Source organism: Garra rufa, chromosome 11 (genome assembly GCF_049309525.1).
Source record: "Garra rufa chromosome 11, GarRuf1.0, whole genome shotgun sequence".
Lineage (NCBI taxonomy): Eukaryota > Metazoa > Chordata > Actinopteri > Cypriniformes > Cyprinidae > Garra > Garra rufa.
In genome coordinates, this window is record NC_133371.1 from 9,232,079 (window position 1) to 9,244,735 (window position 12,657).

Sequence of the window (12,657 nt, forward strand, 5' to 3'; positions counted from 1 at the left end):
ATTATTCAACCCATCCATGATGTCCTTCATATGGTCATGTTTTCCCCTTACTGCTGCAGTAAAACAACTCCATAACAGGACTGGCCCACCTCCATGTTTGACCATGGAGATGGTGTTCTGCTGCTTATAAGCTTTGCCTTTTTTGCACCAGACATACCGCTGATCTATGGGTCCAAAAAGTTCCAGTTTGGTCACATGACTCCATAAAACATTCAAGTCATCCTTTTTGTTCTTCTTGGTCACGAGTGGTATTTGGCAAGATGCCTCAACATGAAGGCCATACTTGTCTAATGTTCTTCTTATGTACTGCATTGAAATGATTTTCCTCCTTTCGTCAGGTCATCTTGCAAGTCTTTGGCTGCACATTGCAGGTTTTTCTCAGTTGCTCTGATCAAAAATTTTATGACAGTGTGCTTTTTTGTTCAACACCCTCAAATCTTTAAACCAAGCAATAAGGCTGCCAGCGGTGTCTTTATGAACTTTTACTGTCTTGGAAATCTTAATGTAGCCTTAGACTTTCTAATATAATACAATTATAAACATATTAGCTACTCAAACTTCAGCACATGCATTTATGTATGTAACAGCTCAATACGTTTTTTTTTTATATAACTTCTAAAGCAGGGCTATTCAATTGGCGGCCCGCCAATCATCTTCGTCCGGCCCGAGGAAGCAGCAGGTGGCTTGAATGGTTTTTGCACTAGTTTGTCCACTAGGCGGCGGGCCAGCCAAAAAAGAAAAGCAAGAGAGCCAAGAACAACAACAATCTACCGGAGATCGCAACATCATCAATAGACGGCAGATTTGACAAGCGCTTGTAGGGCTCCAGACTGCGACCAAATGGTCGCATTTTTTCTGCCGGTGTGACTAAATTTTGTGAGCGGTCGCAATGGCGCGACCACCGCGTTATTCAACTCATAAGCGCTGCGATTTCTGTTTCATATGAGAAACATTAAACGGCAAACGAAGCGAAAGAGAAACCAAAGCGCGCCACATTTGATCTAAGCAGCGCGGACCGTTTATCAGCTCGGACCGCAACGCAAACACACTTGTCCGAGCTCAGGACAGCATCGGGAACCAAAGTTGATTTCGCGACACTGTTACTGCACAGTGCTGCGAGATCCAGTGAAAAGTGTTTGAATTCGCCCAGAATGAATTAAGGTTGCTGAAAGATCAGTGAGAATCATTCAAATTCTGCTCAGAATTCTGTTTTTAACAGCGCTGATGTACGCTATGTCAGACAACCAGAAGTCACACCAACTTAAGCAAAGTCGAATGTTATTACATTATTCATTTCAGGGTTTGTACAACCTTTTGAGAGAGAAATTCAAGCACTTTTCAATGACTTTCAAGCATTTTGCACAACCATTTTAAGCACTTTAAAGCTCTTATGATCCAATTTGAATGTTATCTTGATGGCCAAAATATACTTTGTGGTAAACAAACACTTATGTAAAATTAAAAACATAAAATATCGATTATAACCAGTATATGGCAATAATAATCTGTCTATTTTATGCATATACAATTTATAGTTTATGTGAAGATTGTTTTAAAATCACCTAAATTAAAAGCTGTTATATATTTCAGAGCCTATTAAATGTTGGGCTTTCAATTCTACTGTAATGTTGAGTGGACATAATTAATATGTAAAACTGAGAGAAAATTCATTTAATAGAGTCACCAGTAGCAATATTGAAATCAATACTTCATTAATAATAGGCTACTTGGTAAAAAGATGTTATTAAACACATATTTAAAAATACTTTGTTGTTTCTACCTTAATTTGAAGGTTCATTGTGAAATTATGACAGTATAAATATATAAATATGCGATTATTCATGATTAATTACAAACAAATGTGTGATTTTTTTTTTTAATTGATTGACAGACAGCACCTTAACCTTTTATAGATGTTGGCAGGGGCGGACTGGCCGTCTGGACGTTCTGGAGAATACCAGAACGGCCGCTGCAGCAGAACGGCCGTCGGCCTCCTCTGTGCAGCCGTCACCGTTTTTTTTCTTGCTTATAATTTACTGTTGTTCCATGTCAAGACCGATAGGTGGCAACAATGCGCCTACAAGCCCATAGATGCGCAAGCTCACTCGTCAATGCTTGTCACTCAACCGTTTACAAGTGAAGTGCAGATGGGAGAAAGAACATGGATACTGCAGGTGTTGGTAATACGAAAAAAAGGAAAGAAAAGGGTGGGGCTGAGAAGGTGAGGGGAAAAAAAACAGGATATAAACATGCCGCAGCATTAACATGAAGGCAGAAGAAATATTTAATAAGTAATTAAACCGTTTTTGTGCACACTGCAAAAACTTCATCTAATCAAGTAAAAAAAATCTTGTTTCCAGCTAAGAAGTATTTTTAACCTTGTTACTTATATAGGTGTTAGATTATTAATCTTATATTGAGTAGGCTATATATGCCTTATTTTTTAGAATTCTTACCAAGTGTCATTTGTCTTGTTTCATTGGCAGATTATTTCACTTAATTTAAGAATTTTTCGACTAAAATCAAGTATTTTAAGGGTTAGGTTAGTCGAAAGCTTCTTAAATTAAGCAAAATAATCTGCCAATGTAATAAGACAAATTGCACTTGCTAAGAATTCTCAAAATAAGACAAATATACTCAAAATAAGATTAATAATATAACATCTTCTGCTCTTGCTTAGAATATAAGTCTCAAAACAAGATCAAAAATACTTCTTAGCTGGAAACAAGATTTTTTGACTTGGTTAGATGAACAGTTTTTACAGTGCCGTATGTTTTTGCACAAATTAATTTAGAGATTAGTAAGTAATAAATATAGTTTATGATTGCATGGAATAGATGACGTAATACATAAACCCCGTTTTTTTTACCTGCATATTTTTCAGCAGAGAGACATTAAAAGAGTGCTGTTTATTTCTGTGAGTATTCTACACTATGCTTTTTAACACATCTTTTAGTCAACATCAGAGATAATGCTATAATTTGGAAGGTAAAACATCATGGGTTAAGAATTAAGTATTTTGAGACCCGTGTCTGTTGCTGATTAGCTTTCACACACTGTTGTTGTGGGCTGAGCCGAGTCAAAGACCAGGGCTGTTTTTTAGTCCCAGTCCGCCACTGGATGTTGGTGTTGGTAATATTAGTTCATTTTAGTGAAAATGCATTTCAGTGTAATTGTATAGGCCCCCTAGAAAAAGATCGGGACGGCCCCCATCCCCTTGGCCCGCTTCAAATTTCCAGTTCGATAATCCGGCCCTCAAATGGATCTAATTGAATAGCCCTGTTCTAAAGGCTTACTTGTGTTTTAAGACAATTCCCTACCATAATATAAATGACTTAAAACAGAAATGTTGAATAGGGGTTGAATAATTTTGACATAGCTGTGTTATTAAAAACATTACATTATATCTGACATTATCATTTTAATATGCCAGTAAACAGCTGTAGATGCAAATTTTATAAAGTCCTGGATCTTCAGAAAAGCTTGTATTTGTAAAGTACTGCAGTCTCTGGGGGCTTGAATAAATAAATTACATATCTAACATATCCAAAAAAAAAAAATGTCCAGATGTCCTTGTCTTAACAATATAACAAATAATTTATTAACATTTTTTGTTACGTTATATTATACAAACTTTTGTTTCGACCCCTGAGTTTATTTGTAATTGAGAGATGTGCAACAGTTGTTCCTGTGTCATTTAGAACTAAACAGACTAAATTTGTCTATAAAGACAACTAATTTATCTAAAATGTTTGTTTCAAATACATTTTTAAAACTTTTTTGTTCACACTTTAGTTTGAGGACTAGTTCTCACTATTAATTAACTATTAAGTATGACTTTTGTCTCAAAAAACTCCTAATTTGCTGCTTAGTAATAGTAGGTAGTTGTTTAGTTTAGGTATGGAGTATGGATAAGCAATCTAAAATATTGTCATGCAGAATAAGATATGAGATGTCTTTTTGATGTGTGTGTTTACATCTCTAGGACATTTACTTTCAGACGTCAAATAGACATTTTGAAGATTCATTTAATTTGACTTGGAATGTATGTAAAACTGACATCTTAAAGACATTTATGAGATGTTTGTACACAGCAGATGCTTTGCAGATAAAGTGATCTTTAACAGATGTGCGTGTGCTATCTGCGATGTGCTTTATAAGTACTAATAAACAGCCAATATGCTAGTAATTAGATGCTAATAAGCAACTAGTTAATAGTTTGAACTGGTCCCTAAAATAAAGTGTTTCCATTTTTTAATGAACTATTACAGTTACAGTGGTGTGAAAAAGTGTTGGCCCCCTTTCTGATTTTTTATTTTTTTGCATGTTTGTCACACTTCAATGTTTCAGATCATCAAACAAATTTAAATATTAATCAAAGATAACACAAGTAAACACAACATGCAGTTTTTGAATGAAGTTTTTTTATTATAAAGGGAAAACAAAATCCAAACCCACATGGCCCTGTGTGGAAAAAGTGTTTGCCCCCTAAACTTAATAACTGGTTGATGTTGTTGTGGGGTCTTTTGTGACCTCTTGGATGAGTCGTCGCTGTGCTCTTGGGGTAATTTTGGTCGGCCGGCCACTCCTGGGAAGGTTCACCACTGTTCCATGTTTTCGCCATTTGTGGATAATGGCTCTCACTGTGGTTCGCTGCAGTCCCAAAGCTTTAGAAATGGCTTTATAACCTTTTCCAGACTGATAGATCTCAATTACTTTCTTTCTCATTTGTTCCTGAATTTCTTTGGATCTCAAACACTTTTTCACACAGGGCCATGTGGGTTTGGATTTTTTTTTTTCCCTTCATAAAAAACCCCTTCATTTAAAAACTGCATGTTATGTTTACTTGTGTTATCTTTGATTAATATTTAAATTAGTTTGATGATCTGAAACATTAAAGTGTGACAAACATACAAAAGAAAATCATTAAGGGGGCCAAAACTTTTTCACACCACTGTATATCACACTATTTATCCTGTCGGACTAAGTATCGACATGACTGTGACCAACTGTGATATTCAGTTCAACGTGATGATATTTAACATGATAGTCCACCCAAAAAATGAAAACATCAACATTTACTAATCTTCATGTCATTTCAAACTTGGAAGCATGTTCGTAACCAACAGTTTTGGTGACCAGTGACTTCAAATTTATTGAGACATTTCTCAGAATCTCTCTCAAAACCCTCCATAAACGAAAGGGTGTTTGTGAGTTTTCAATGTTAAATGCGGTTTGCAGCAGCAGTAACTGTGTGTTTCCAGCTACAGCATTGTGACTGCCTGTGTGGTTGTCATGGTAACCAGCAGGCGGAGCAATTGAAGATGAGATTCTTATGGAAGTGCATTGAGGGCGTCTGCCATCATAAAACACAACTCCACTTCACAACAGACTTACGATCCATCTTTATATGGATGTAGAGTCTGCTGTTCAGTGAGAAGAATGTTTAGAAAGGTTCTCGGGCCTCATATATGATTTTACTGTAATTGGACAGTTAAAAGAACGAAGTAGATGTTGGATGTTGAGTTGCTTGAAGAATGTACAGGATGTTCTGTACATTACTGCTGGAGACTGTGGAGGTAAATAATAAGCTGCTTACCGACAGAAATGAGAATGATATTTTTGCCAAGACGTTGGCATGCAATTACTGTGATGTTCTGAGTCATTTCTAGTGTACTGCAATGCAGATTTAGGATGTTCTAAGTGGATACCAGAGCTGGCTAGTAACTGATTACATGTAATCTGGATTACGTAATCAGATTCCAAAAATTAAATACTTTTAACTACATTTTAAAATATTCGTAATTATACTACAGTTAATTTTTTATTGATTACAACGGAGCTAAAGGCACCCCCAAGAAAAAAATTTGCTTTTCACTGTGGCCAAAGTGTATGATTTTGTTTAAAGATCTCATAAATGCATGGGGTAAAAGGCACACAGTATTAATGCAAATACTTTAGCTAAAATAATGTTTTGTTTTTTTAATAGTGTAAGTTATTACTTGTTCAAAACAATCACTTTAGCAAAGTTTGTACTACTTTCTGCTTATTTTGATAAATAATTATTTTTTGTTGAATAAATATACTGTCATTAAACTGTTAATATATAACATATATTTTAAAATACAAAATAATTTTAAAATATAAAGATTCTGAAAGCTTTGATGGAGATCCCCTAATAATTTAATATAGATTTACAGTAGTAACAACAAATTATATTTTATTATGATATGATTAATAGCATGTTTTTAAATATGATGGTTTCATTCTAATCATGGTGATTATCTCTAAGATGGACACCCTATATAATATATGATGTTTACCATCTGAATCTAACAATGTCATGTTAACAAATGAAAAAGTCAGCCTTCTATTAATTATCGTGTTAATTATTGTGCATTTTAGCCCCAGTAGGGGCACTTTTTACCCCAAATACCATACTTTTACATATTCTTTCGTTTTTTTAAAAAACGAAAAATCTTAAAACTGAAAAAGACTTTTGCCTCAAGATATATTGAATCATTTTAGCGGTTCTCATTTGCTACTTAAATCTACAACATTTTTAAAACTTCAAATATTAGATCATCAAGTCTCAAAGCCATGGATCCCATTGACTGCCATTATCAGATTGACTGACTGCAACAGTTTGAGTTAAAAATCTTTGTTTGTGTTCTACTGAAGAAACAAAGTCACCTACATCTTGGATGCCCTGGGGGTAAGCAGATATGCATTACATTTTAATTTTTTTAACGAAATATCCCTTTAATAAACTCCTATTTTGCAACTTACAATAAGCTTTATTTTTAGCTCAGGTTCATTAAATAATATTAACAGATATTATCGATAAAATAAATGGCCACACTTTAGTTTGGACACCAATTCTCACTATTAAAGGAGAAGTCCGGTGTGATATTGACATAAAGTGTGTTGAATCATGATACCGGGTGTGAACTTACCCTTCATATCTCATCTCGGCTTGTCCACTGCAGTCCGAAATCTGGCGTTAGTTAGCCGATGCTAACAACAAGTTGTCAATGAGGGTGAATAGGGCATCGGACTAGCCATGTAAATAAATCACTGTTTTACACCATTTAAGAGGCACAAAGTAGCACCACACTTCATTGGTAGACTTGCAAGGGCCCTGACATTTAAAACAAGACATTGAGAACTTTGAAAAAGCACCGGTAGTTTATTTACAAGAAGATTTATACAGACATTCCCCTTAGTAAAATTACAGATCGCCGCCATCTTGAATTTAGTGACGAGCAGGAAGGAAACGTCTAGGTTACGAAGGTAACCCTCGTTCCCTGAACAACTTCACGTGCTGACAAGTATACGTGCCGGCAGGCGAAGTGTAATGTAACCTTCCCAACGCCCTGAGGCCCAATAAGGGGGCCTTTCCAGGCATGCCAGTTGTACTGAAGCATGGGTTGGGGGGGCGGAGCACATGAAATTTTTACATGTGGAATTGAGAATAATTCAATATATCCATAAAGGTTTTTAGGGATACATGAGGGAAACAGCGGAATCTTCCGCTGCAATAATGAAAAGTATAGCCACAACCTGCGGGGCGAAGGAGACCCAGGCAGGATCACAGTACAGGACTACTCCGCGCCTAGCCCTGACTGCGGGGCAGGAGGACCCAGGGTTCACCGGAGGGAACATTCTGGGAAATAGCGCACAGATCCACGTGGGAATGGCGTAGCAAACCGACACCAGCCGGTCTCCCGCTCACCTGTGAGTCCTTATGTTAGGACACGGGAGAACGGCCTCTACGCAAGGTTGTAGAACCTAGCGAAGGTATTAGGTGTCGCCCAGCCCGCAGCTCTCAGACATCTGCTAGTGAGGTGCCATGAGCCAAGGATCATGGCTGTCCCTGAGTATAACAGGGAGATGGCATCTACCACCCAATGAGCCAACCTCAGTTTGGGGACAGCATTCCCTTTCTGCTGAACCCCGAAGCAGAAAAGCTGCTCGGTGCACCTGAAGTGCCGAGTGATTCTATTTTCACACATTTATGGACACAACAACGCAAGGCTGGGTCTGCCTCCTCCAGGGCAGAGCTTGCAGGTTCACCACCTGATAGCGGAAAGGCGTGGTGGGAACCTTGGGCAAAAATATGAGCTGTGACACTTTGCTACACATGCAGGAACCGTGTGATCACCATTGCGTGTGTACACTCGTTGCAAACTTGACAAAACTTCACCTCTACAGCAGTGCTAACAAGCATATGCATTAAAGACACTGGAACTGCAATGCTACAGCATTGTACAGCATTGTAATGTATGTTTTAACGTAGTATTATGCACGTCGAGGGGGCTAGTTGGCCACCACTATAGCTAGCAATAGCTGTAGCAAACAATAGGTGATCGATCACAGATCGATACCTCATACAGCGCTCGCTGTTCTTGCCAAAGTTCAGCGAGTTTATCCTCTTTCTCAATAGTCCCAAGTCACCGTGTGGCGCTGTCATGTTCATCTTCTTCTGTGGTTTTCTTTAGCTTCTGATTGGTCATTTGCAGTTTGCTCAACAAATCAGCTCGTTCAACAGCACACATGTCACGTCTTCAATCCGACAGCTCCCGAAGTTTTTTGACATGTTTAAAAATGATCGTGAGGTCGTGAAATGCTCGTAAGGCACTCTGCTCGTCTCGTAAGTTGTCATACACCATACGAGCCCCGGCCATACGAGAATCATCATGGGACTTGATCGTGTTGAAGCGGTCTCACATGGAACAAGCTTAGTGGCAAGCGGCTAGAGCTGTCACGTGGCCCAGGAGCCTCAATTTTGAGAGGACCACTGATTGTGCCTGATAAACTCAGGGACTACAGCACTGACTGCGCGCTCTTGGTAGTAAGGCGGGCCGTCTTGTGGACCGAGTCAGGCTCCCGACCGAGAAAAAGTATTTTCCTCGGTTGGCCTGAAGGACCAGATGGCAGGGGTGCCGAAGCACCAGGTCCCTGTATTCGCACAACGGAACTCACGAGTGGGCTGGAAAGCACCAGTCGAAGAGCCGGTTGAAGACGCGAATTCCTGTCTGCCGAAGAGGGGACAGGGGAGCTCCCGTGGCCTAAAGAAGGCAGGGAGGAGAGGGGGACTGGCCAAATGGAAGCACCTCGCGCTGAAGCGCTCGAACCCCGGAGCAAACCGCAGAAGGGGTGTGCGTCGGGAGTGATCGAGACGCGACAACGGGTGCCCTTCAGGCAGATGGCTGCAACCCAGCCCTGGAGACGGAAACATACTTGTATGTGCTTCGTCGTGAGCATGTGTGTCGACAGCCTGAGAAGGGACCGGAACAGAGCTCCATCCAGGGCGGATGTTAACCCACCACTATAACTGGACACGTGAAGTCGGGACTGTAAGATCCTGACCTCGTCCCGGCTGGAGGGACAGGCTGGATCGCATCCTTCTCCAGTAAGAACGCTACCTCTGCAAGCAGAACAGAGGCACGCCTGCCCGAATAAGAATGTAAGGGGTACCTCTGAGTCTGGGCGGACGCCTGGTGCCGGGCCGTACCGTCCGTATCAACCAGCGTAGTGGTATCAAGGGAGCGTTGACCGACGTGACCGTGGTTGGGCAGCCTAGGGGAAGACAGAGAGGGAGACAAAACCCAGAAGGATGAACGTCCTGGAGAAGTGTCTAACTGCACTAAGCAGTGCTTACCTTCTTCCCTGGTTCCCGTGCTGGCGAAGGCCGGCCGCGAGTCTGGTTCCGAGGAGTGTAAGTGCTGCTCAGGAAGGAAACTCGAGGCCGAAGGCCAGAGGTGAGAAATTTTGCTCTTTCTGCGAAAATGTGGGTACCGTCGACCAATGGGCCGACGGCAGCATTGAAGTACACAGTAGCCCCCGGCCCTCCACTGGGAGCGGGGAGCGTAGATGTCAGCATCCCCTAAAGAGCAGTCTCAATCACCTCTGGAGGCCCGCGTCAGGGACGTTTCGCAGTCTTCTTGCGGGTGTTTCGGGCCGGTCCCTGTGCCGCGGGTGGTGCCGCTCTCCTGTGGCTGGCTCTGCGCTTGCGGGCCCCTTCCGCCAACCTGGCGTCGTGGGCCTCCGCGGGGGGCAGAGCTGTGGATGTTGCGGCCGCAGGGGGGCGCCTTCGGCGACATACAGGCGGAGGCGGTGACGTACAGGCGGAGGCGGCGTCCCCGGCGGCGGGATGGAAGCTTCGCGGCGGGGCAAGATGTGTTTGATCGCCTCCGTCTGTCTCTGAACTGCCGAGAACTGCTGGGCGAAGTCCTCGACAGTGTCGCCGAAAAGGCCACTCTGGGAGACGGGAGCGTCGAGAAAGCGTGCTTTGTCGGCATCTGCCATCTGGGCCAGAGTGAGCCATAGGTGTCCCTCCTGGACCACAGCCGTGGACATCACCTGACCAAGGGCCCGTGCCGCGACCTTCGTCGCTCGAAGGGTGAAGTCGGTGGCAGCGCGGAGTTCCTGCATCACGCCTTGGTCAGAACCACCCTCGTGCAGCTGTTCAACCCCTTGGCCTGGTAGACCTGCAGGGTTGCCATCGCATGCAGGGCTGAGGCGGCCTGGCCCGCGGCGTGAAAAGCGCGGCCCGCAAGGGTGGACGAGCGCTCGCAGGCCTTGGAGGGGAGATGCGGCCGGTCCCGCCAGGTGGCAAAGATGCACCGCCACAGCGCGCTCAACCTGGGGAACCGACACATATCCCCTGGCCGCCCCGCTATCAAGGGTGGCGAGGAGAGAGGAGCTGGGCAGCGGGCGAGATGAAAAAGGTGCCCGCCAGGTCTTAACCAGCTCCAGGCGGCTCGAGCATAGCTGCGCTGCCGGAAGAGCGTCCTCACTCCCTGACTCTCCCTCTGATGCAGCATCTCTTCCTGACCGCATCTCTTCCTTCTGTGGAGCGCCAAAGGAGACACCCAGCCCGAATGGCGGGGAGGCGTACTGCTCTGGCATCTCGACGGGGGTATGCTGACGGGCGGAAGACCGCAGGGCCTTTGGGGCCGGCGGTACGTTCGGCACCGAGACTTGTAAATCCCCCTCGTGCCTCACTACAGCGGCAGGAAAACTTCTCCGGTCCAGCCGCCGGCCGTAGGGCGCAAGGGGGGGCCTACCTGCGAGCGAGCGGCGAGTCTTCAACATACCCATGGTCATGCGTTCACAGTGAACGCACGAACCATCCGTGAAAGCTGCTTCCGCATGTTCGAGGCCCAGACATGTGAAGCAGCTTTCATGTCCGTCCAGAGAGGTGAGGTAACTGCCGCACCCAGAAGCGCACGGCCGGAAAGCCATTCTGAAAAGAACGTCTTTACACGGCCGTGAGAAATTGCTCTTTTAGTCCCGGTCTGCCCAGGGAAAAAAACGCGGACCACTGTTCACTCAATGGGGCTTGCTCGCTGGAGAGCAGGAGGCTTTTTGTGGCCGTGAAAACGGCCACCCGCAGGACCCCGCTGGCGGCGCCGAGAAATTCACTCTTTCAGTAAGATTGTCTCTTATTCGATCGGCGCACACCAGCAGAGAAGAGCAGCAGCAGGAACGTGAAGTCCTCTTTGTAGAAGAAGTTGAAAGGCTTGAGCATGAAGGCTCTGAAAGCAAAAGTCTGTTTGAGTGGTGCACGTCCACTCGCCAATTTTCAATTGGCCTTTTTTAATAAGGCTCAGAGATGATCGGTCTCTCAAGCGAGATCCCAATGTAACGTCGAAGTGATTCGACTGATAGGGGAACTACAATCTGATAAGTTGATAACCTGATAAGTTCCTTCCTGCTCGTCACTCGACTTATCGTGACTAAATTCAAGATGGCGGCGATCGGTAATGTCTGTATAAATCTTCTTGTAAATAAACTACCGGTGCTTTTTCAAAGTTCTCAATGTCTTGTTTTAAATGTCAGGGCCCTTGGAAGTCTACCAATGAAGTGTGGCGCTACTTTGTGCCTCGTAAATGGTGTAAAACAGTGATTTATTTACATGGCTAGTCCGATGCCCTATTCACCCTCATTGACAACCTGTTGTTACCATCGGCTAACTAACGCCAGATTTCGGACTGCATTGGACAAGCCGAGATGAGCTATGAAGGGTAAGTTCACACTCGGTATCATGATTCAACACACTTTAGGTCAATATCACACCAGACTTCTCCTTTAACTATGACTTAGCTTCAACAAACTCCGTTAGTCGGATAGTTGTTATGTTTAGGTATGAGGAAGGTTTAAGGGATAATCTGATAATACGGTCATCCAGCGTATGGCATTAACATGGGTTATATACCTATAAACCAATATAAGCCAATATGCTAGTAATATCAATGCTGATAAGCAATAGAGAAAATTAGTCCCTACATAAAGGTGTTACCATATTAGTATCAGCATTAGAAGTATTGTTCATTCTTAGATCATGTTAACTAATGTAGTTAACTAATGGTAACAAAATGGAACCTTGCTGCAAAGTGGAGAAAATTAAGTGGAATTTTAATATGCTTATTGGTCATCAGCCATGAGATGGAAATCATTGTGCATCCAGTGAGAAACTATCAGAGATGACATATAATGTGTAGGTGTCTGACTGTTGTTGCAGAGCTTTAGCTCCACTGACACAGCAGAAACGCACTGAGATAAACTGAGAGAGGAGGAGCATGTGTGTGTCGTCACCTGCCGTCACTGTGATTAAGTTCCTCCCCTCTGCTCGTCTCTCTCGCATCCTCA

General features: G+C 43.0%; 1 protein-coding gene across 1 annotated transcript in view; it reads right to left on the reverse strand.

The window, feature by feature from the left end:
- Nucleotides 1-12,652, reverse strand: part of dner (delta/notch-like EGF repeat containing) — a 43,794-nt gene extending 31,142 nt beyond the window's left edge. Inside the window, exon 1 of the mRNA XM_073851111.1 lies at nt 12,604-12,652. Coding sequence (XP_073707212.1) covers nt 12,604-12,652 — 49 coding nt within the window. The remainder of the gene's footprint in view (nt 1-12,603) is intronic.
- Nucleotides 12,653-12,657: the final 5 nt, after the last annotated feature.